We start from the raw sequence: 20,821 nt of genomic DNA on the forward strand, positions 1-20,821 counted from the left end.
TAGTCCTGAATATGAAGACCTAAATAGGTTAAAAGTGAATGGATAGGGAAAATAAATCCCATTTTAGCATTAATCAAAAGAGAGCCAGAGAGGTAATAATATTAGGCAAAGTACATTTCAGAGAAAAGAATATTGCTAGGAACAAAGAGAGACATTTCATGATGCTATAAGGCTTGATTCATCAAAAGGATAAAAAATCCTAAACATATGCACCTAATAACAGAACTTGAAAATACATGGGTCAAAATCTGATTGAACTGCAAGGAGAAATAAACAAATACACAGTTATATTCAAAGTGTACGACACTCCTTCTCCTTCAATAATTGATTGAACAAGGACAAATAAATAAGTAGGATATAGAAGACTTGAATAGCGCTGTCAAGCAACTTGACCACATCACGTTTATGGAACATTCCACCTAACAATAATCACAATAGTCAAATACACGTCTTTTTTCTTTTCTTTTTTTTGAGATGGAGTCTCACTCTGTTGCCCAGGCTGGAGTGCAATGGCACAATCTTGGCTCACTACAACTTCTGCCTCCCGGGCTCAAGCAATTCTCCTGCCTCAGGCTCCCAAGTAGCTGGGACTATAGGTGTGTGCCACCACACCCAGCTAATTTTTTGTATTTTTAGTAGAAACAGGGTTTCACCATGTTGGCCAGGCTGGTCTCGAACTCCTGATCTCAGATGATCAGCCCGCCTCGGCCTCCCAAAGTGAGGTGTCACAGGCGTGAGCCACCGCTCTGGCTCGCACATCTTTTCAAGTGTACACTTACCAAGGTAGAGCATATTCTGAAGCATGAAACAAGTGTCAGTACATTTTAAAAGATTCAAGACATACAAAGTATATCTTCTGACTACAATGGCATTAAATTAAAATTTCAGCCTGGGCAACATGGCAAAACCCCATCTCTACAAAAAATAGAAAAAATAATTAGCCAGGTTGGTGGCATTTGCCTGTACTCCCAGCTACGCAGGAGGCTGAAGTGGGAGGATCACCTGAGCCCAGGGAAGTTAAGGCTGCAGTGCACCATGATCACACTGCAGTCCATCCTAGGTGATGAGTGAGACTCAAAACAAAAAACAAAATTAATACTGCAGGACATTTTTGTAAAAAAATAAAAAATTAATCAATTAAAATGAATAACAGAGGCCGGGCGCGGTGGCTCAAGCCTGTAATCCCAGCACTTTGGGAGGCCGAGACGGGCGGATCACGAGGTCAGGAGATCGAGACCATCCTGGCTAACACGGTGAAACTCCGTCTCTACTAAAAAATACAAAAAACTAGCCGGGCGAGGTGGCAGGCGCCTGTAGTCCCAGCTACTCGGGAGACTGAGGCAGGAGAATGGCCTAAACCTGGGAGGCGGAGCTTGCAGTGAGCTGAGATCTGGCCACTGCACTCTAGCCTAGGTGACAGAGCAAGACTCTGTCTCAAAAAAAAAAAATTTAAAAAAATAAAAAAAGAATAAAATAAAATAAAATAAATAACAGAAAGAGGCCAGTACAGTAGCTTGCGCCTGTAATCCCAGCATTTTTGGAGGCTGAGGTGGCAAAATCACTTGAGGTCAGGAGTTCGAGACCAGCCTGGGTAACATAGCAAGACCTCGTCTCCCAAAAAATAAATAAAATTAGTGAGACGTGGTGGCCTATGTCTGTAGTCCTTACTAGTTGGGAGATTGATGTGAGATGATAATTTGAGCCCAAGAATTCAAGTCCAGCCAAGGCAACACAGCAAAACACCATTTCTTTAAAAAAAGGAAAAAAGTAAGCAAAACAAAGGAAAGACAGTAATAATCATCAGAGTGAAAAATCAAAGAAAAAAACAAAAAAATCAGAGACTGAGAACAATAAAACTAAGAACAATAAAACATCAATAAAATCAGTAAACCTCTAGCCAAACTGATCAGAAAAAAAGAGAGAAGACATGAATTGCCAATATCAGGAATGAGAGAAATAGTATCACTACATAATCTACAGATATTAAAAGGTTAATATGGAAATATTACTAACAACTTTATACCTATACTTTGACAACTTTAACAGAAAAAAATAAAAGACACATACTATCAATGCTTGTTTAAGAAAAATTGATAACCTAAATAATGCTATACTAAAGCAATTTAATCTGTAGTTAAAAATATTCCCACAATAAAAATTATTAGAGCAGATGGCTCTCACTGGGAAATCCACCAAACATTTAAAGGGGAAATACAACCAATTCTATACAGACTTCTCCAGAAAATTGAAGAGAAGGTGACACTTCTCAACTCATTCGATGAAGCCAGCATTACTCTAATACCAAAACCAGACAAAGGTTAAAAGAAGAGTATAGGTCAATAACTTCCATGAATATAAATGTAACAATCCTTAGTAATATTTTAACAAATTGAATTAAATGCTATATAAAAAAGATAACAGATGATGTCCCGCTGATGTTTATTCCAGGAATGCAAGGTTGGTTAACATTTGAAAATCAATCACTTTATTTACAGACTAAAAAGGAAATTATTACTAAAAAAGAAGGACAAAACCAAGTCTATCTGATCATCTCAATAGATACAGACAAAGCATTTGTCAAAGTTCAGTATCAAATGATAAAAACCTCTTAGCACACTAGGCATAGAAGTGATTTGGCTGGGCACGTGGTGGATCATGCCTATAATTCTAGCACTTTGGGAGGCCAAGGTATAAGGATTGCCTGAGCTCAAGAGACCAACACCAGACTGGACAACATGGTGAAACTTCATCTCTACAAAAAATGCAAAAATTAGCTGGGTGTCGTGGCTCGTACCTGTAGTCCCAGCTACTGCCTGGAGTCCCACAGGCTCCTGCCTGTGAGGTTGGAGGATCCCTTGAGCATGGGAGGTGGAGGTTGCATTGAGCCGAGATTGCACCACTGAACTCCAGCCTGGGCGACAGAGCAAGACTGTGTCTCAAAAGAAAAGAAAAAACAAAAGAATCAAAGTCAAACTAATAAAAAAAATTATAAAAGAGGAAAGAACTTATTTTCCTCAAACTAATTAAGAGTATCTATGAAAAACCAATAGCTGACATTATACTTAATAGTAAAAGAATGAATATTTTCCCTAAGATCAGAAACAAGGCAAGGATATCCACTCTCACTTCTTTTATTCAACTTTATACTGGAGATTCTATCCAATGTATTAAGACATGAAAAAGAAATGAAAAGTATCCAGATTGAAAAGGAAGATGTAAAACTGTCTTTATTTACAGACAACATGATAACCTATGTAGAAAATTCTATAGAGCCTACAAAAAGTGACTATAACTAATGAGTGAGTTCTATAAGTTTGCAGGATGTACCATCAGTGTGAAAAAAATTGTCTTTCTATATCCTAGCGATGAACAATTAGAAATTGAAGGGAAAAATACTAAAATAGTATCCAAAAATATGAAACAAGGAGAAAGATGGGCAAGATCCATAATGAAAACTATAAAACATTGATAAGATAAATTAAATAAGATCTAATTTAAAGGAGTGATATGCCATATTTATGTATTAGAAAACTCAATATTGTTATAATGTCAGTTTTGCCCAAATTTATCTAGTGATTAAATGAAATTCCTTTTAAAATCCCTGTAGATCTTTTTGCAGAAATTGACAAGCTGATTCTAAAATTCATATGGAAATGCAAGAGAACTAGAATATCCAAAACAACTCTGAAGGACAAAGTTAGAGAATTTGTAGTAGATTCCAAGGCTTATTATAAAGCAGTAGCAACCAAGACAATGTGGAATTGGCATCCAGATAAACAAACAGATTAATGAAACAGTATAGCGATTCATGACCTAGAAACTGACCAGAAATATAGGCCAATTTATTTTTGATGAAGGTGTAAAGGTAATTCAGTGGAGAAATCAATATTTCAACAAATGGTACTAGAACAATGGCATATTCGTAAGCAAAACTTTGATCCATATGTCATAATGTATGAAAAGTTAATTGAAAATGGATCATAGACCTAAATATAAAACTAAATGTAAATATGACTTCTAGGAGAAAACCTTTCTGATTTAAGATTAGGTGAAGAATTTTTTAGATACAAAGCCAAAAGCTTGATCCATAAACGAAAAACTGATAAATTGGACATCTTCAAGATTAAAAATTTCTGATCTTCTAAAAACAAGCCACAGACTGGCAGAAAATATTTGCCAACTACATAAGTGATAAAGAATTTATATCCAGAATATATATCATTTTAAACTCTCAAAACTCAGTAACACAAAGTTTCAGTTAGGAGGAATAAGTTCTGGATATCTGTTGTACAGCATGATGACTATAGCTGATAATAATGTTGATATAGTTGGGATATTTTTCGCTCTAAATCTCATGTTGAAATTTGATCCCTAATGTTTTATTTGTTTATTTATTTTGAGATGGAGTCTCTCTCTGTCACTGAGGCTGGAGTGCAGTGGTGCGATCTCCACCAACTGCAATCTCCATCTCCTGGGTTCAAGCAATTCTGGTGCCTCAGCCTCCCGAGTAGCTGGAATGACAGGTGTGCCCTACGGCGCCCAGCTAATTTTTTGTATTTTTAGTAGAGACAGGGTTTCACCATGTTGGCCAGGCTGGTCTCGAACTCCTGACCTCAGGTGATCCGCCTGCCTTGGCCTCCCAAAGTGCTGGGATTACAGGCGTGAGCCACCATGCCCGGCCAGATCCCTAATGTTTTAGATGGGGCCTAGTGGGAGGTGTTTGGGTCTTGGGGGTAGATCCCTCATGAGTGACTTGATGCCATCCTGTGGGAATGGGTGAGTTCTCATTCTACTAGTTCCTACAAGACCTGATTGTGAAAAAGAGCCTGGCATCCCCCTCCTCTCTCTTCCTTCCTTTCACACCATGTGATGACTACTCCCCTTCACCTTCTGTCATGAGTGGAAGTGATATGGTTTTGCTGTGTCCCCACCCAAATCTCAACTTGAATTGTATCTCCCAGAATTCCCACATGTTGTGGGAGGGACCCAGGGTGAGGTAATTGCATTATGGGGGCTGGTCTTTCCCATGCTATTCTTGTGCTAGTGAATAAGTCTCACAAGATCTGATGGGTTTATCAGGGGTTTTTGCTTTTGCTTCTTCCTCATTTTTCTCTTGCTGCCACCATGTAAGAAGTGCTTTTCACCTCCCACCATGATTCTGAAGCCTCTCTACCATGTGGAACTGTAAGTCCAATTAAACCCCTTTTTCATCCCAGTCTCAGGTAAGTTTTTATCAGCAGCCTGAAAACAGACTAATACAGTAAATTGGTACCAGTAGAGTGGGGCGTTGCTGAAAAGATACCTGAAAATGTGGAAGTGACTTTGGAACTGCGTAACAGGCAGAAGTTGGAACAGTTTGGAGGGCTCAGAAGAAGTTGGGAAAACATGGGAAAGTTTGGAACCTCCTAGAGACTTGTTGAATGGCTTTGACAAAAAGGCTGATAGTGATATGAGCAATAAGGTCCAGGCTGAGATGTTCTATCTGATGGAGATGAGGAACTTGTTGTGAACTGGAGCAAAGGTGACGACTCTTGTTATGATTTAGCAAAGAGACTGGAGGCATTTTGCTCCTGCCCTAGAGATCTGTAGAACTTTGAACTGGAGAAAGATGATTTAGGGTATCTGGCAGAAGAAATTTCTAAGCAGCAACACATTCAAGAGATGACTTGAGTACTTGTAAAGGCATTCAGTTTTATAAGGGAAGCAGAGCATAAAAGTTGGGAAAATTTGCAGTGGGATTATGCAATAGAAAATAAAAACCCAGGCCGGGCGTGGTGGCTCACGCCTGTAATCCCAGCACTTTGGGAGGCCAAGGTGGGGGGATCACGAGGTTGGGAGTTTAAGACCAGCCTGGCAAATATAGTGAAACCCTGTCTCTACTAAAAATACAAAATTAGCTGGGCATGGTGGCATGCACCTGTAGTCCCATCTACTTGGGAGGCTGAGGCAGGAGAATCGCTTGAACCTGGGATGCGGAGGTTGTGGTGAGCCAAGGTGGCGCCACTGTACTCCAGCCTGGGTGACAGAGTGAGACTCCATCTCAAAAAAAAAAAAAGAAAAAAGAAAAGAAAAACTCATTTTCTGGGGAGAAATTCTAGCTGCTGCAGAAATTTGCATAAGTTGCAAGAAGCCTAACGTTAATCCCCAAGACCATGGGGAAAATGTCTCCAGCCCATGTTGGAGACCTTCACGGTAGCCCCTCCCATCACAGGCCCAGAGGTCCAGGAGAAAAAGTGGTTTCTTGGGCTGAGCCCAGGGTCCCCATACTGTGTGCAACCTAGGGACTTGGTGCCCTGTGTCCCAGCAGCTCCCTCCATGGCTGAAAGGGACCAATGTACAGCTCAGGCTTTGGCTTCAGAGGGTGGAAGCTACAAGCCTTGGCAGCTTCCATGTGGCATTAAGCCTGCAGGTGCGCAGAAGTCAAGAATTGAGGTTTGGGAACCTCTGCCTAGATTTCAGAAGATGTATGGAAACACCTGGATGCCCTGAGGAAAGTTTGCTGCAGGGGCAGGGTCCTCATGGAGAACCTCTGCTAGGGCATTGCAGAAGGGAAATGTGGGGTCTGAGCCCCCACACAGAGTCCCTGCTGGGGCACTGCCTACTGGAGCTGTGAGAAGAGGGCCACTGCCCTCCAGACCCCAGAGTGGTAGGTCCATTGACAGCTTGCACCATGTACCTGGAAAAGCTGCAGACACAACGCCAGCCCATGAAAGCAGCCACGAGGGAGGCTGTGCCCTGCAAAGTCACAGGGGTGGAGCTTCCCAAGACCATGGGAATCCACCTCTTGCATCAGCATGACCTGGATGTGAGACCTGGAGTCAAAAGAGATCATTTTGGAGCTTTAAAATTTGGCTGCCCCTCTGGATTTCAGACTTGTATAGGCCCTGTAACCCCTTTGGTTTGGCCAATTTCTCCCGTTTGGAACGGCTGTATTTACCCAATGCCTGTACCCCCATTGTATCTGGGAAGTAACTAGCTTGCTTTTGATTTTGCAGGCTCATAGGTGGAATGGATTTATCTTGTCTCAGATGAGACTTTGGACTGTGAACATTTGGGTTAATGATGAAATGAGTTAAGACTTTGGGGACTGTTGGGAAGGCGTGACTGATTTTGGAATGTGAGGACATGAGATTTGGAGGGACCAGGGGCAGAATGATATGGTTTGACTGTGTCCCCACCCAAATCTCAACCTGAATTGCATCTCCCAGAATTCCCACATGTTGTGGGAAGGACCCGTGGGAAGGACCCCCGGTGAGGTAATTGAATCATAGGTGCTAGACTTTCCTGTGCTATTCTCGTGATAGTGAATAAGTCTCATGAGATTTGATGGGAATAAGTCTCATGAGATCTGATGGGTTTATCAGGGGATTCCGCTTTTGCTTCTTCCTCATTTTTCTCTTGCAGCCACCATGTAAGAAGTGCCTTTCGCCTCCTGCCAGGATTCTGAGGCCTCCCCAGCCAAGTGGAGCTGTAAATCCAATTAAACCTCTTTTTCTTCCCAGTCTTGGGTATATTTTTATCAGCAGCGTGAAAACAGACTAATATGTGAAGCTTCCTGAGTTCCTCACCAGAAGCAGATGCTAGCATCATGCTTCTCACACACACTGTGTAACTGTGAGCCAAATAAACCTCTCTTTTCTTTCTTTCTCTCTCTCTCTTTCTTTCTTTCCTTTTTCTTTCCCTCCCTTCCTTCCTCTTCTTCTCCCTTCCCTTCCTTCCTTTTTCTTTCTTTCTTTCTTTCTTCCTTTTTCTTTCCCTCCCTTCCTTCCTCCTTCTCTCCCTTCCCTTCCCTTCCTTCCTTTTTCTTTCTTCTTTCTTTCTTTCTTTCCTTCTTCCTTCCTTCCTCCTTCTTCTCCCTTCCCTTCCCTTCCTTCCTTTTTCTTTCTTTCTTTCCTTTTTCTTTCCCTCCCTTCCTTCCTCCTTCTTCTCCCTTCCCTTCCTTCCTTTTTCTTTCTTTCTTTCTTTCCTTTTTCCCCCCCTTCCTTCCTCCTTCTTCTCCCTTCCCTTCCCTTCCTTCCTTTTTCTTTCTTTCCTTTTTCTTTCCCTCCCTTCCTTCCTCCTCCTTCTCCCTTCCCTTCCTTCCTCTTTCTTTCTCCCTCCCTCCCTCTTCTTTCTTTCTTTCGTTCTTTCTTTCTTCTTTCTTTCTTTCTTCTTTCCTTCTTCCTTCCTTCCTTTCTTTCCACCCTCCCTCCTCCCTTCTCTCTTTTTCTCTTTTCCTTCCTTTCTTCCTCCCCTCCCTCCCTCCCTCCCTCCCTCCTTCCTTCCTTCTTCCTTCCTTCCTTCCTTTCTTTCCACCCTCCCTCCTCCCTTCTCTCTTTTTCTCTTTTCCTTCCTTTCTTCCTCCCCTCCCTCCCTCCCTCCCTCCTCCCTCCCTCCTCCCTTCCTTCCTTCCTTCCTTCCTCTCTCTCTGTCACCCAGAGACAGGGTCTCACTCTGTCATCCAAGCTGAAGTACAGTGGCATGATCACAGCGCACTGCAGCCTTGACCTCCCTGGGTTGAGGTGATCCTCCTGCCTCAGTCTCCTGAGTACTGGGACTACAGATACATGCTACCACACCTGGCTAATTTTGTATTTTTTGTAGAGACAGTTTCACTGTGTTGCCCAGGCTGGTCTTGAATTCCTAGGCTTAAGCAGTCCTCCCACTTTGGCCTCCCAGAGTACTGAGATTACAGTCCTCACTTATGCTACAGACACTGCCTTCTCTCTCCCTTCTGCAGCAGGACAGCTTTTCTCCTCCTGCCTTTGTTTTTTTTTTTTTTTTCTTTGAGACGGAGTCTCGCTCTGTCACCCAGGCTGGAGTGCAGTGGCCGGATCTCAGCTCACTGCAAGCTCCGCCTCCCGGGTTTAGGCCATTCTCCTGCCTCAGCCTCCCGAGTAGCTGGGACTACAGGCGCCCGCCACCTCGCCCGGCTAATTTTTTGTATTTTTAGTAGAGACGGGGTTTCACCGTGTTAGCCAGGATGGTCTCGATCTCCTGACCTCGTGATCCGCCCGTCTCGGCCTCCCAAAGTGCTGGGATTACAGGCTTGAGCCACCGCGCCCGGCCTACTCCTCCTGCCTTTGGACATCAGACTCCAGGTTCTTTGGCTCTTGGACTCTGACACTTGCACCACCTGCCTTGCACCTGAGAGCCTGCCGTGGGCTCTCAGGCCTTTGGCCTCAGACTGGGGGTTGCATTGTTGGCTTCATTGGTTTTGAGGCTTTTGGAGTTGGACTGAGACATGTTATTGGCTTTTCTCATTTTCTGGCTTGCAGACAGCTTGTCCTGGAACTTTGCCTTTGTAATCACGTGAGCCAATTCTCTCTAAAAAATTCCCTTTCATATATAAATATATATCCTATTGGTTACTACAAGTCCCTCTGGAGAAGGCTACTACAAGTGTATTGTGTAAAATGAAATAAAATAAACATCAGCATTTGATTATACTTTGCAATATGTTTTATCTTTTTGGGGCCATTGTAGGTACTTAATATTTGTTAATTGCATGGATAGATGAATAAACAAATGTCAAAGTGCCATATTTTAAAAATATGAGCATTGTATATGAGAAAATTGCTAAGAAAGGCCAGGTGCAGTGGCTCACGCCTATAATCCCAGCACTTTGGGAAGCTGAGGCAGGCAGATCACTTGAGGTCAGGAGTTCAAGACCATCCTGGTTAGCATGGTGAAACCTTACTTCTACTAAAAATACAAAAAATTAGCCAGGTGTGGTGGTGCATGCCTGTAATCACAGCTACTTGGGAGGCTGAGGCAGGAGGATCACTGGAGTCTGGGAGGTGGAGTTTGCAGTGAGCCGAGATAGTGCCACTGTACTCCAGCTTGGGTGACAGAGTCAGACTCTGTCTCAAAAAAAAAAAATTGCTAAGAGAGTAGATTTTAGATGTCTCAACATGAAAAAATAAGTACATGAAATGATGCATCCTTTTTTTTGAAAAAAAAGACAGAACCTTGCTCTGTGGCCCAGGCTGGAGTGCAATGGCGCAATCTTGGGTCACTGCAACCTCCACCTCCCAGGTTGAAGCGATTCTTCTGCCTCAGCCTCCTGAGTAGCTGGGACTACAGGCATGCGCCACTTCACCCAGCTAATTTTTGTATTTTTAGTAGAGACAGGGTTTCACCATGTTGGCCAGGCTGGTCTTGAACTGCTGACCTCAAGTGATCCAGCCACCTCGGCCTCCCAAAGTGCTGGGATTACAGGTGTGAGCCACCGCGCCCACATGGCCTTGTGATGCATCTATTTCTTATTGATACATAATATTTTACATATTTATGGGGTACATATGATATTTTGTGGCATCCATAGAATGTGTAATGACCAACTCAAGAGTATTTGAGGTAATCGTCCCTTTGAATATTTATCATTTCTATGTGTTGAGAACATTTCAAGTCCTCTCTTCTAACTGCTTTGAAATATGCATACCTTGTTGTTTACAAATGGCCAACAAATATATGAAAAAATGTTCAACATCACTAATCGTCAGGGAAATACAAAGCAAAACCACAATGATGTATATGTTAATTAGATTGATTTAATCATTCCACAATGTATACATATATTAAAACATCACATTATACTCCGTGAGTATATATTTTTGTCAATTATAAAATACTCAATTTTTAAAATGAGGAATCTCTTTAAAAAAAGATTAGGTATGGGCAAAAGAGGTGAACAGACACACCACCAAAGAAGTTATGGAATGCAATAGCATCATCTAAATGGATGTTCAGTGTTCGTTAGTCAGGAGGAAAATGCAAATTAAAACCACAATGAGGGCTGGGCGCAGTGGCTCACACCCGTAATCCCAGCACTTGAGGAGCCCAAGGCGGGCAGATGACTCAAGCCTCAGAGTTTGAGACCAGCCTGGGCAAAAAATACAAAAATTACAAAAATACAAAAATTAGCCAGGTATGGTGGTGCACAGCGGTTGTCCCAGCTACTCGGGAAGCTAGGGTGGGAGGATGGCTTGAGCCCAGGAGGTCAAAGCTGCAGAGAGCTGTGATCATGCCACTATACTCCAACCTGAGTGACAGAGTGAGATCCTGTCTCAAAAAATAAAAAATAAAAATAAATAAAAACACAATGAGATACAACGCTCTTATTAGAAAGGCCAAAATTTTAAAGTCTTATCATACCAAATGTTAGCAAGGATGTGACGCAACTGGAATTCCATACACTGCAAGTGGGAACATAAAGCTCTAACCTCTTTGGAAAACAACTGGACACTTTCTTAAAAAGTTACAAATACAGGCAGGGTGCAGTGGCTCAAGCCTGTAATCCTAGCACTTTGGGAGGCCGAGATGGGCGGATCATGAGGTCAGGAGATTGAGACCATCTTGGCCAACATGGTGAAACCCCGTCTTTACTAAAAAAATACAAAAAGCTAGCTGGGCGAGGTGGCAGGCGCCTGTAGTCCCAGGTACTCAGGAGGCTGAGGCAGGAGAATGGCGTGAACCCGGGAGGCGAAGCTTGCAGTGAGCTGAGATCCGGCCACTGCACTCCAGCCTGGGCGACAGAGCAAGACTCCATCTCAAAACAACAACAACAAAAAAGTTACAAATACACCGACCCTATAACCTAGGCTTTCAATTCCTTAGTATTTACTCAAGATAAATGAAAGTGTATATCCATATTAAGACTTTTATATAAATAGCAGCTTTATTAGTAAGAGCAAAAGTGGAAACAGCCCAAATGTGTGTCCACAGATGAATAGATTAAAACAAATTGTGTTATATATCTATATAATAAATGACTACTCGGTAATTAAAAGGAATGAACTACTGATATCTACTACAGTATGGACAAATATCAAAAAAATGCAGAGTGAAAGAAGCCCAACCACCCACCCTATAAAAAAACAGTTCATACTGTGATTCCATTTGTGTGAAATTTTAGAAAATTCAAACTATAGTGACAGAAAATAGATCAGAGGTGGCTTGGGTGTGGGGGAATGGGGTTGGTAGGAGGGCAGGATATCAAAGCTCCATAAGGAAACTTTCAGGAGTGATAGGTCACTTTACTATCTTTAAAAAATTTTTTAATTTTTTTAGAGGCAGGGTCTGTCTCTTTTGTCCAGGCTGGAGTGCAGAGGCGTGATCATAGCTCACTGCAGCTTCAAACTCCTGGCCTCAATCTATCCTCCCACTTCAGCCTCCCATGTAGCTGAGACTACAGGCTCATGCCACCACACTTGGCTAACGTTTTAAAAACGAATTTTTGTAGAGATGGGGTTTCACTCTGTCTCTCAGCCTGGTCTCTAAGTCCTGGTCTCAAGTGATCCTCCCACCTTGGCCTCCCAAAGTGCTGGGATTACAGGTGTGAGCACCATGCCCAGCCTTAAATTCACTATTTCGATTGTGGTGTTGGTTTTGTAGATATGTATGAATTTACTAAATTGTATACTTTTAATGTGTACAATTTATTGTAAGTTAATTATACTTATAAAATATTTTTAAATTTTTTTTTTTAAAGACTAGGGAGAAAACATTACAAAGTGGAGCAGGAAAAGTTCTTACTTTCTGAGACTGTCTCAGATTATGAGGTTACAAAGATGGCTGAACACATATATTACCTCCTGTCGCTATCTATAGACCACTCAAGTGACAGTAAAAAATGCTTTTTTTTTTTTCCAGAGATGAGGTCTCACTCTGTCACCCAGGGGCTGAAGTGCAATGGTGCAATCACATCTCACTGCAGCCTCCACATCCCATGCCTGAGCGATCCTCTCCAATCTCAGCCTTTTGAGTAACTGGGCTAGGACTATAGGCGCACACCACTATACCCAGTTAATTTTAAAAAAATTTTTAGAGACATGATTTTACTGGGTTGCCCAGGGTGGTCTCAAACTCCTGGCCTCAAGCAATCCATCCACCTCAGCCTCCCAGAGTGCTGGGATTACAGACGTGAGCCACCACGCCCAGCCAAAAAATGCTTTTAAAGAGATAAGCATGTTTGTTAAGAGAATAGATCTTGGCCGGGTGCAGTGGTTCACGCCTGTAATCCCAGCACTTTGGAAGGCCAAGGCAGCTGAATCACTTGAGGCCAGGAGTTTGAGACTAGCCTGGGCAACATGGTGAACGCGGTCTCTACTAAAAACACAAAAATTAGCTGGGCACGATGGCGCACACCCGTAATCCCAGCTATTTGGGAGGCTGAGGCAGGAAAATCACTTGAACCCCGGAGGCAGAGGTTGCAGTGAGCCGTGATCACAGCACTGCACTCCAGCCTCGGCAACAGATCAAGACTCTGTCTCAATTAAAAAAAACAAAGACAGAGAGTAGATCTTAAATGTTTTCATCACAGAAAAAGAAAAAGATAAGGATAAGTATATGAGCTGACGGATAGGTTAGTTAGCTTGATTGGGGTGTTCATTTCACAATGTGTGTATGTATATGTATATATACTTATATGTATATATATACTTAACTACATAAAGAGAAGCCCATATATAGTATATATATTAATATACACATATACATACACACATTATCTATAAATACACATATATTTCGATATATATATCAAAATTACATGATGTACACTGTGAATATATGATGTACACTGCAATTTTTATTGCCAATTATACCTAATACCCCCAAAGAAACAAAGATATAAACATATAAAGACAAAGAGGAGGCCGGGCATGGTGGCGCATGCCTGTAATCCCAGCACTTTGAGAGGTCAAGGTGGGCAGATCACGAGGTCAGGAGATCGAGACCGTGATGAAACCTTATCTCTACTAAAAATACAAAAAAAAATTAGCTGAGCACAGTGGCGGACATCTGTAGTCCCAGCTACTCGAGAGGCTGAGGCAGGGGAATGGTGTGAACCCAGGAGGTGGAACTTGCAGTGAGCTGAGGTCGCGCCACTGCACTCCAGCCTGGGCAACAGAGCGAGACTCTGACTCAAAAAAAAAAAAAAAAAAAAAAGTCCAAAAAAAAATAAATTAATAAAAGACAAAGAGGATGGAGAAGGAGAAAGTAAAACTTTGAGAGCTTTAAAGCAGATAAAGCTGGGTGCAGTGGCTCACACTGTCAACCAACAACTTGGGAGGCCAAGGCAGGAGGATCATTTGAGTCCAGGAGTTTGAAGTCAGTGTGTGCAACATAGCGAGATCCTGTCTCAAAAAAAAAAAAAAAAATTAAAAAGAAGAAGCGGATGATGAAAGGTGAATTATAGTTGGGGGCTGAGAAAGCTGAGAAGCAGCCTGCTTTTCATTTCAGGACGCCACAGTAGTGTAACTTGCCAAGACCAGCTCACAGGACAGAGGCAGCAAGCCAGAGAGAGAATCTTCTCTGGGGAATAGGACCAACCGGTGAGAAAAGACCAAGATACACCTACAGAGATTGGGCTACAGGCCACACCATAGAGCTTAGGACAGACACTCAGCACTTTATTCTCATATGTGAACAGACTGTTGAAGATTGTCAGTCATTTGGGGAAGATATCTACATCATGGGCAAACAAAGTGAAGAGGAGAGAAGGAATCAAAAGAAATAATTCAAGAAAATGCCAAAGAGAGGGATATGAATTTCTAGATTGAAAAGGCCCACTGTGTACCCAGCACAATGGATGAAAATAGACTCTCAAGAAAGCACATAATTTTGAAAATTTTAGTGCTGTGGTTTCGAAGAAAAGATTCTATAAGCATCCATAAAGAAAAAAAGAATAGGCCGGGCGTGGTGGCTCACGCCTGTAATCCCAGCACTTTGGGAGGCCGAGGAGGGCGGATCACAAGGTCAAGAGATAGAGACCATCCTGGCCAACACGGTGAAACCCTGTCTTTACTAAAAAAAATACAAAAGATTGGCTGGGCGTGGTGGCGGCGCCTGTCGACCCAGCTACTCGGGAGGGAGGCTGAGGCAGGAGAATGGCGTGAATCCGGGAGGCGGAGCTTGCAGTGAGCCCAGATCGCGCCACTGCTCTCCAGCCTGGGCGACAGAGCAAGACTCCATCTCAAAAAAAAGAAAAAAAGAGTATCAGGCTGGGCGCGGTGGCTCGCGCCTGTAATCCTCTCAAAAAAAAAATCCATCTGAAAAAAAAAAAAGTAGAAATCTATATACAACAAAAGGTGCACAGGCACACACACACATTCACACAAATCATGTATACAAATAATCATTTCCTCAGTCAAACTAGCCTCATTTCAAAAGCTTAAGAGCCACATGTAGTTAGTGGCTACCATATTAGACAGCACAGGCAAGAACATGTCCATCCCTGCAGACTGCTTTATTGGACAGCCCTGCTCTAAGTACCTCTGCTCCTGATTTAAAGCAGACTAAAGTTGCATAAAATCGAATTTCCTACATACTTTCATAGTGGCCAGTTTCCCCTGATTACACTTTGTTTTGTTGTTTGGTTGCAAGATAAATACATGTTTTGTTTTTAAGGTGTGCACGTATCAACATTATCATTTTTGTTTTGTTTTACAGTTGTTTTTTCTGCAATGATATTTGGGACTATTACAAATCAAGATCTGCCTGTGATCAAGTGTGTTTTAATCAATCATAAGAACAATGATTCATCAGTGGGGAAGTCATCATCATATCCCATGGTAAAGTAACATTAAAATTATACCTTTAGCTGTTTTTCTCTAGAGACCATAATTTGTAAGTTATTGAAGGCTACCATGGCTAAATGGGCTTCTCTTTATGTATTTAAGTATATTATGTTCTCACATCTGGTACCGACAGAGCATCTATACTCGTAGCTCCCTGGCACTCCATTCCTTCAAGAACCGTATTCTTCATATGAGGATTTAGGAAGGACACTGACTGATAACTAGCATGAAATAACGAGTAGAGTCGTCCCTAGGTATACAGTGGGGATTGGTTCCAAGACTCTCACTAATACCAAAATCCATGGATACTCAAGTCCCTGATATAAAATGACTCAGTATTTGCATGTAACCTATGCAGATTCTATATATTTTTGAGACAGTCTCATTTTGTTGACCATGCTGGAGTATAGTGGCATGATCACAGCTCACTGCAGCCTCGCCCTCCCAGGCTCAAGCAGTCCTCCCACTTCAGCCTCCCAAGTAGCTGGGACCAAAGGCACATGCCACCACACCTGGCTAATTTTTTTAATTTTTTGCAAAGATGGGGTCCCACTCTTTTGCCCAGGCTGATCTTGAACTCCTGGGCTCAACTGATCCTCCCACCTAAGTATCCCGAAGTGCTGGGATTACAGTCCTGAGCCACCATGCCTGACCCTCCTGTATACCTTTAAAATTATCTCTAGATTACTTATAATATCTAATATGATGCAAATGCTTTATAATACTTAAACAACTATGTAAATAGTTGTTACACCCTATTGTTTAGGAAATAATGACAAGGGGAAAAAGTCGGTACGTGTTCAGTACAGATGCAACCCCATTTTTTTCGGAATATTTTCAATCTGTGGTTGGTTGTATCCACGGATGCGGAAACCATGGTTACAGAGGGCCGACTGTATTTCCTTCTCTCCTGAAAGAGAATCCAGGCTTTTCTCCCAAGCCTGAATCCCTCACTTCCAGATGCCCCCAGTATATACGTAGATTTTCCATTTGCACATCAAAATCCATCTATATCATATATTTTATTTCATTTCTATTTTCCCAAGCCTGCTCTTATTCTTGTATTAATTGATTTCTGTTTATATCCCTGCCTAGTTGCCAGGCTTGAAAGCTCAGCATCATCTTTCTTTCTATTACTTTCACATTTGGTCAGTTACCAAGTGTTGTTGATTCCCTGTAGGAGTTCTCATATAATCATCTCATATTCTCTAGTCTCACTGCCACTTCCCTAATTCAAGGTCTCGTTAACTCCCTCATAATCATAGTGATATCCTAAGTGGCCTCTTCCTGCTACAGTTCATTTCAGAGATCGCTGCTGGGCTAGCCTCCCTGAAGCAGGCACATGCTTCACTGCCTAGCTCTGAACCCTCCATGATTTCCCATTACTTAGAATGATACCAAGATTGCTCAGTAATCTGGCACTGGCTCCTTCAAGTTCCGACCTTGTTTTTCATTACTCCTCTCTTTTATGCTATTCATCTTGTTTTTCATTACTCCTCTCTCTTGTGCTGTTCCCACCCCTCTATTTTAAAAACATATATTTAGTAAATTTACTCAAGGGAAGCTTAAGTGATGGAGAACTGAAAATAATAGAAATCAGCCAGGTATAGTGGCTCACACCTGTAATCCCAGCACTTTGGGACGCCAAGGTGGGTGGATTGCTTGAGCTCAGGAGTTTGAGACCAGCCTGAGGAACGTGGTGAAACCCGTTTCTGTCAAAAATCCAAAAACAACAAAAAAATTAACCAGCCCTGGTGGTGCATGCCTGTGGTCCCAGCCACTTGTGAGGCTGAGGCTGGAAGATCATCTGAGCCAGGGAGGCGGAGGTTGCAGTGAACCAAGATTGTGCCACTGCACTCCAGCCTGGGCAACAGAGTGACACTTCCATCTCAAAAAAAAAAAAAGAAAAAGAAAAAAGTAGAAATCTATATACAACAAAAAGTGCCCATAAATTAGTAAGCTCTTCAGACATTTCCAGTTGAGGGTTCGTACAAATGTATAGTCACCCTTTTTTTCTTTTATGTAGGTATGACACAGAAATACATGACGTAAGGACCTGACTCCTCCCGCTCCGTAAATCAGATACATTAGAGATACTCTGAAGTTTTAAAAACAGTGTGACACAAGTTTCAGTAACAACATTCTACGTGAATACAAAGAAATACGTGATTTTTTCATGCCAGAAGCGTGGTTGGTTTTAATTTTTCAATAGGTGTCGGCATCATAACACATTAGCTTGTTAATAATTAAGGCATTTTGCATACACAATATTTCAATGTGGACAAAATAATTTTAATATTTGCTATGATGTTTTAAACTTTTAGTGTCTTTTTGATATAAGAAAATAGCTGTACACATTTAAGTGTTTTTGTATAAAAACACAACCTTAAATTAATGATGATTGGTTAATAATAATAAATCATAGATATATATATATATTTTTTTTTTGAAATGGAGTCTTACTCTGTCACCCAAGCTGGAATGCCATGGTACGATCTCAGCTCACTGCAACCTCTGCCTCCTGGGTTCAAGTGATTCTCCTGCCTCAGCCTCTCGAGTAGCTGGGATTACAGGCACCTGTCACCACACCCAGCTAAGTTTTTGTATTTTTAGTAGTGACGGGGTTTCACCATGTTGGCCAGGCTGGTCATGAACTCCTGACTTCAAGTGATCTGCCTGCCTTGGCCTCCCAAAGTGTTGGGATTACAGGTGTGAGCCACTGCTACTGGCTGATATATATCATATATATATACACACACATATAGATATCATAGATACATATATCATAGATATATTTAGATATACTATATATTCTTATGCAATATTCAGGATTGTATTAAGACCTAGTAGTTCTTTTATTATTATTATTATTATTTCTTTTTTAAAGACATCATCACGGCCAAGCATAGTGGCTCACGCCTATAATCCCAGCACTTTGGGAGGCTGAAGTGGGTGGATCACCTGAGGTCAGGAGTTTGAGACCAGCCTGGCCAACATGATGAAATCCCATTTCTACTAAAAATATAAAAATTAGCCGGGTGTTGTGGCACATGTCTGTAATCCTGTAATCCCAGCTACTCAGGAGGCTGAGGCAGGAGAATTGCTTGAACTTGGGAGGTAGAGGTTGCAGTGAGCGGAGATCTGCATTCCAGCCTGGGCAACAGAGAGAGATTCTGTCCCTAAATAAATAAATAAAGGATCTCACTATGTTGCCCAGGTTGGTCTCAAACTAAGACCCAGAAGTTCTTAAACCACATTAAACAAATAACCATACAAATCCTAATTGCTGCAAAGATGAACAGTCTTTATGGTGTACTTTCATCGCATTGGACTTGCTTCTTTTAGATACTTCCCCACTTCAATGTGAAGTAGATTGTAAGAGTTTCAGTGGCTTAAAAAAAAAGTTTTCATTTCTTTCATAGTTCACACTTCTCAGATAAGGCATTTTTCTGAAAATCCTCCAGTCCAGGGATGTTTTGAATAACCATCAAGCACTCTTTAGTAGATAAAACTTGTCAATGCCTCTGTAATGGCGCTGATCACAGTGTGATCTACATCTTTAGCTCTGTTACCAGAGTATACCCTGGAACCAGAGTAAGATGGTTTCACATTTCCCACAATCTACTTAATTGTTTACAATACAATTTTTTTGGTCTTTGTATTCATCATGAAACTAAAAGAAAAAGAAAAAAAGAATGTTTCTGTCATTTACAGTCTCTATTTGGGATGATAGTTCTAATCACCCCTTTTTATGACTGTTTGAAGCCAGCTTAGACCAACTGTTAGTCCATTTTTGTGTTGCTGTGGAGAAAGACCTGAGATTGGGTGATTTGTAAAGAAAAGAGGTTTAACTGGCTCCTGGTTCGACAGGCTGTACAAGCATGGCAGCAGCATCTGCTCAGCTTCTGATTAGGCCTCAAGAAGCTTCCATTCGTGGTGGAAGGCAAAGGGAGAGCAGGCATATCACATGGCGGGAGTAGGAGCGAGAGAGAGGGGAGGTCCCAGACACTTTTAAACAACCAGATCTTGCATGAACTGAGAACTCACTGATCACCAAGCCATTCATGAGGGATCCACCCTGATGATCCAATACTTGCTACCAGGTTCCATCTCCGACATTGGAAATCACATTTCTTGTTTTGTTTTGTTTTGTTTTTGTGTGACAGAGTCTCACACTGTCACCCAGGATGGAGTGCAGTGGCTCCATCTCGGCTCACTACAACCTCCGCCTTCCAGGTTCAAGTGATTCTCCTGATTCAGCCTCCCAAGTAGCTGGGACTACAGGCGTGTGCCACCTCACCCACCTGATTTTTTTGTGTGTGTGTGTGTGTGTGTCTATATATATCTACATATATAAATGTATGTGTATATTTACATATATAAATATATTTACATATATAAATAATATATATTTACATATATAAAAATAGATATAAATATATATATATTTTATATATATTTTTGTAGAGACGGGGTTTTGCCATGTTAGCCAGACAGGTCTCGAATTTCTGACCTCAGCCTCCCAAAGTGCTGGGATTACAGGCATGAGCCACTGCGCCCAGCTGGGAATCGCATTTCAACATGAGCTTTGAAGGAGACACACATCCAAACCATATCACCAACTATTCCATATTCTTGAAATTTGCTTTTAAGAAATGACTGTACTAAGGCACCAGATATTCACAGCAGCTGAGTGAGATGTACTGTTGTTTTTTTTCCTGTCAGTGATTAGAGAGCATAGGCAGGCAATCCACCATAACTCTAAAATTATCTCTCCTTACCAAATAGGTTCATTGATACCTCCCTTCCTCCAGAAAGTCAAAGCTGCATTTAATGTCACATTCCTCCTGAACAAATCTTGTGCCATTGAGGCACAGTCTAAACAAAACAAAACATCATAAAAACAAAAACAATAAAAACAAAAAGTCTGCATTATGGTTTAATGATGGGTTTTCTGTTTGTGAAGAGCTGAAGTCACTGGAGTTGACCAAATGTGTTTGACAATCATGACCTCATATTTCAGGCAGGTGGCCTGCACAAGCCAGCTCATTTTCTTTATTTGCCATGTCCCACCCTGTACTTCTAGACAATGAGTTGTTGATTTGTTCGTTTGTTGGTTGGTTTTCTGTAACGAGGATTTGGGAAAGAATGGTGGACTTTGTGTGATAGATCATTTTACGTGCTTTCTCTGGACTTTTCACAGCTTGTGCAGCTGTTTTATTTATGTACTCAGACAACAACTGTGTTAACGATTTCATGTT

At 41.7% G+C, this 20,821-nt stretch overlaps 1 protein-coding gene across 1 annotated transcript in view; it reads left to right on the top strand.

The window, feature by feature from the left end:
* Nucleotides 1-20,821, top strand: part of FLT3 (fms related receptor tyrosine kinase 3) — a 107,176-nt gene that overhangs the window by 15,497 nt on the left and 70,858 nt on the right. Inside the window, exon 2 of the mRNA XM_033236495.1 lies at nt 15,433-15,554. Within this exon, the coding sequence (XP_033092386.1) occupies nt 15,433-15,554 (122 nt within the window). The remainder of the gene's footprint in view (nt 1-15,432; nt 15,555-20,821) is intronic.

Source organism: Trachypithecus francoisi, unplaced genomic scaffold (genome assembly GCF_009764315.1).
Source record: "Trachypithecus francoisi isolate TF-2019V2 unplaced genomic scaffold, Tfra_2.0 Contig01461, whole genome shotgun sequence".
NCBI classification, from domain to species: domain Eukaryota; kingdom Metazoa; phylum Chordata; class Mammalia; order Primates; family Cercopithecidae; genus Trachypithecus; species Trachypithecus francoisi.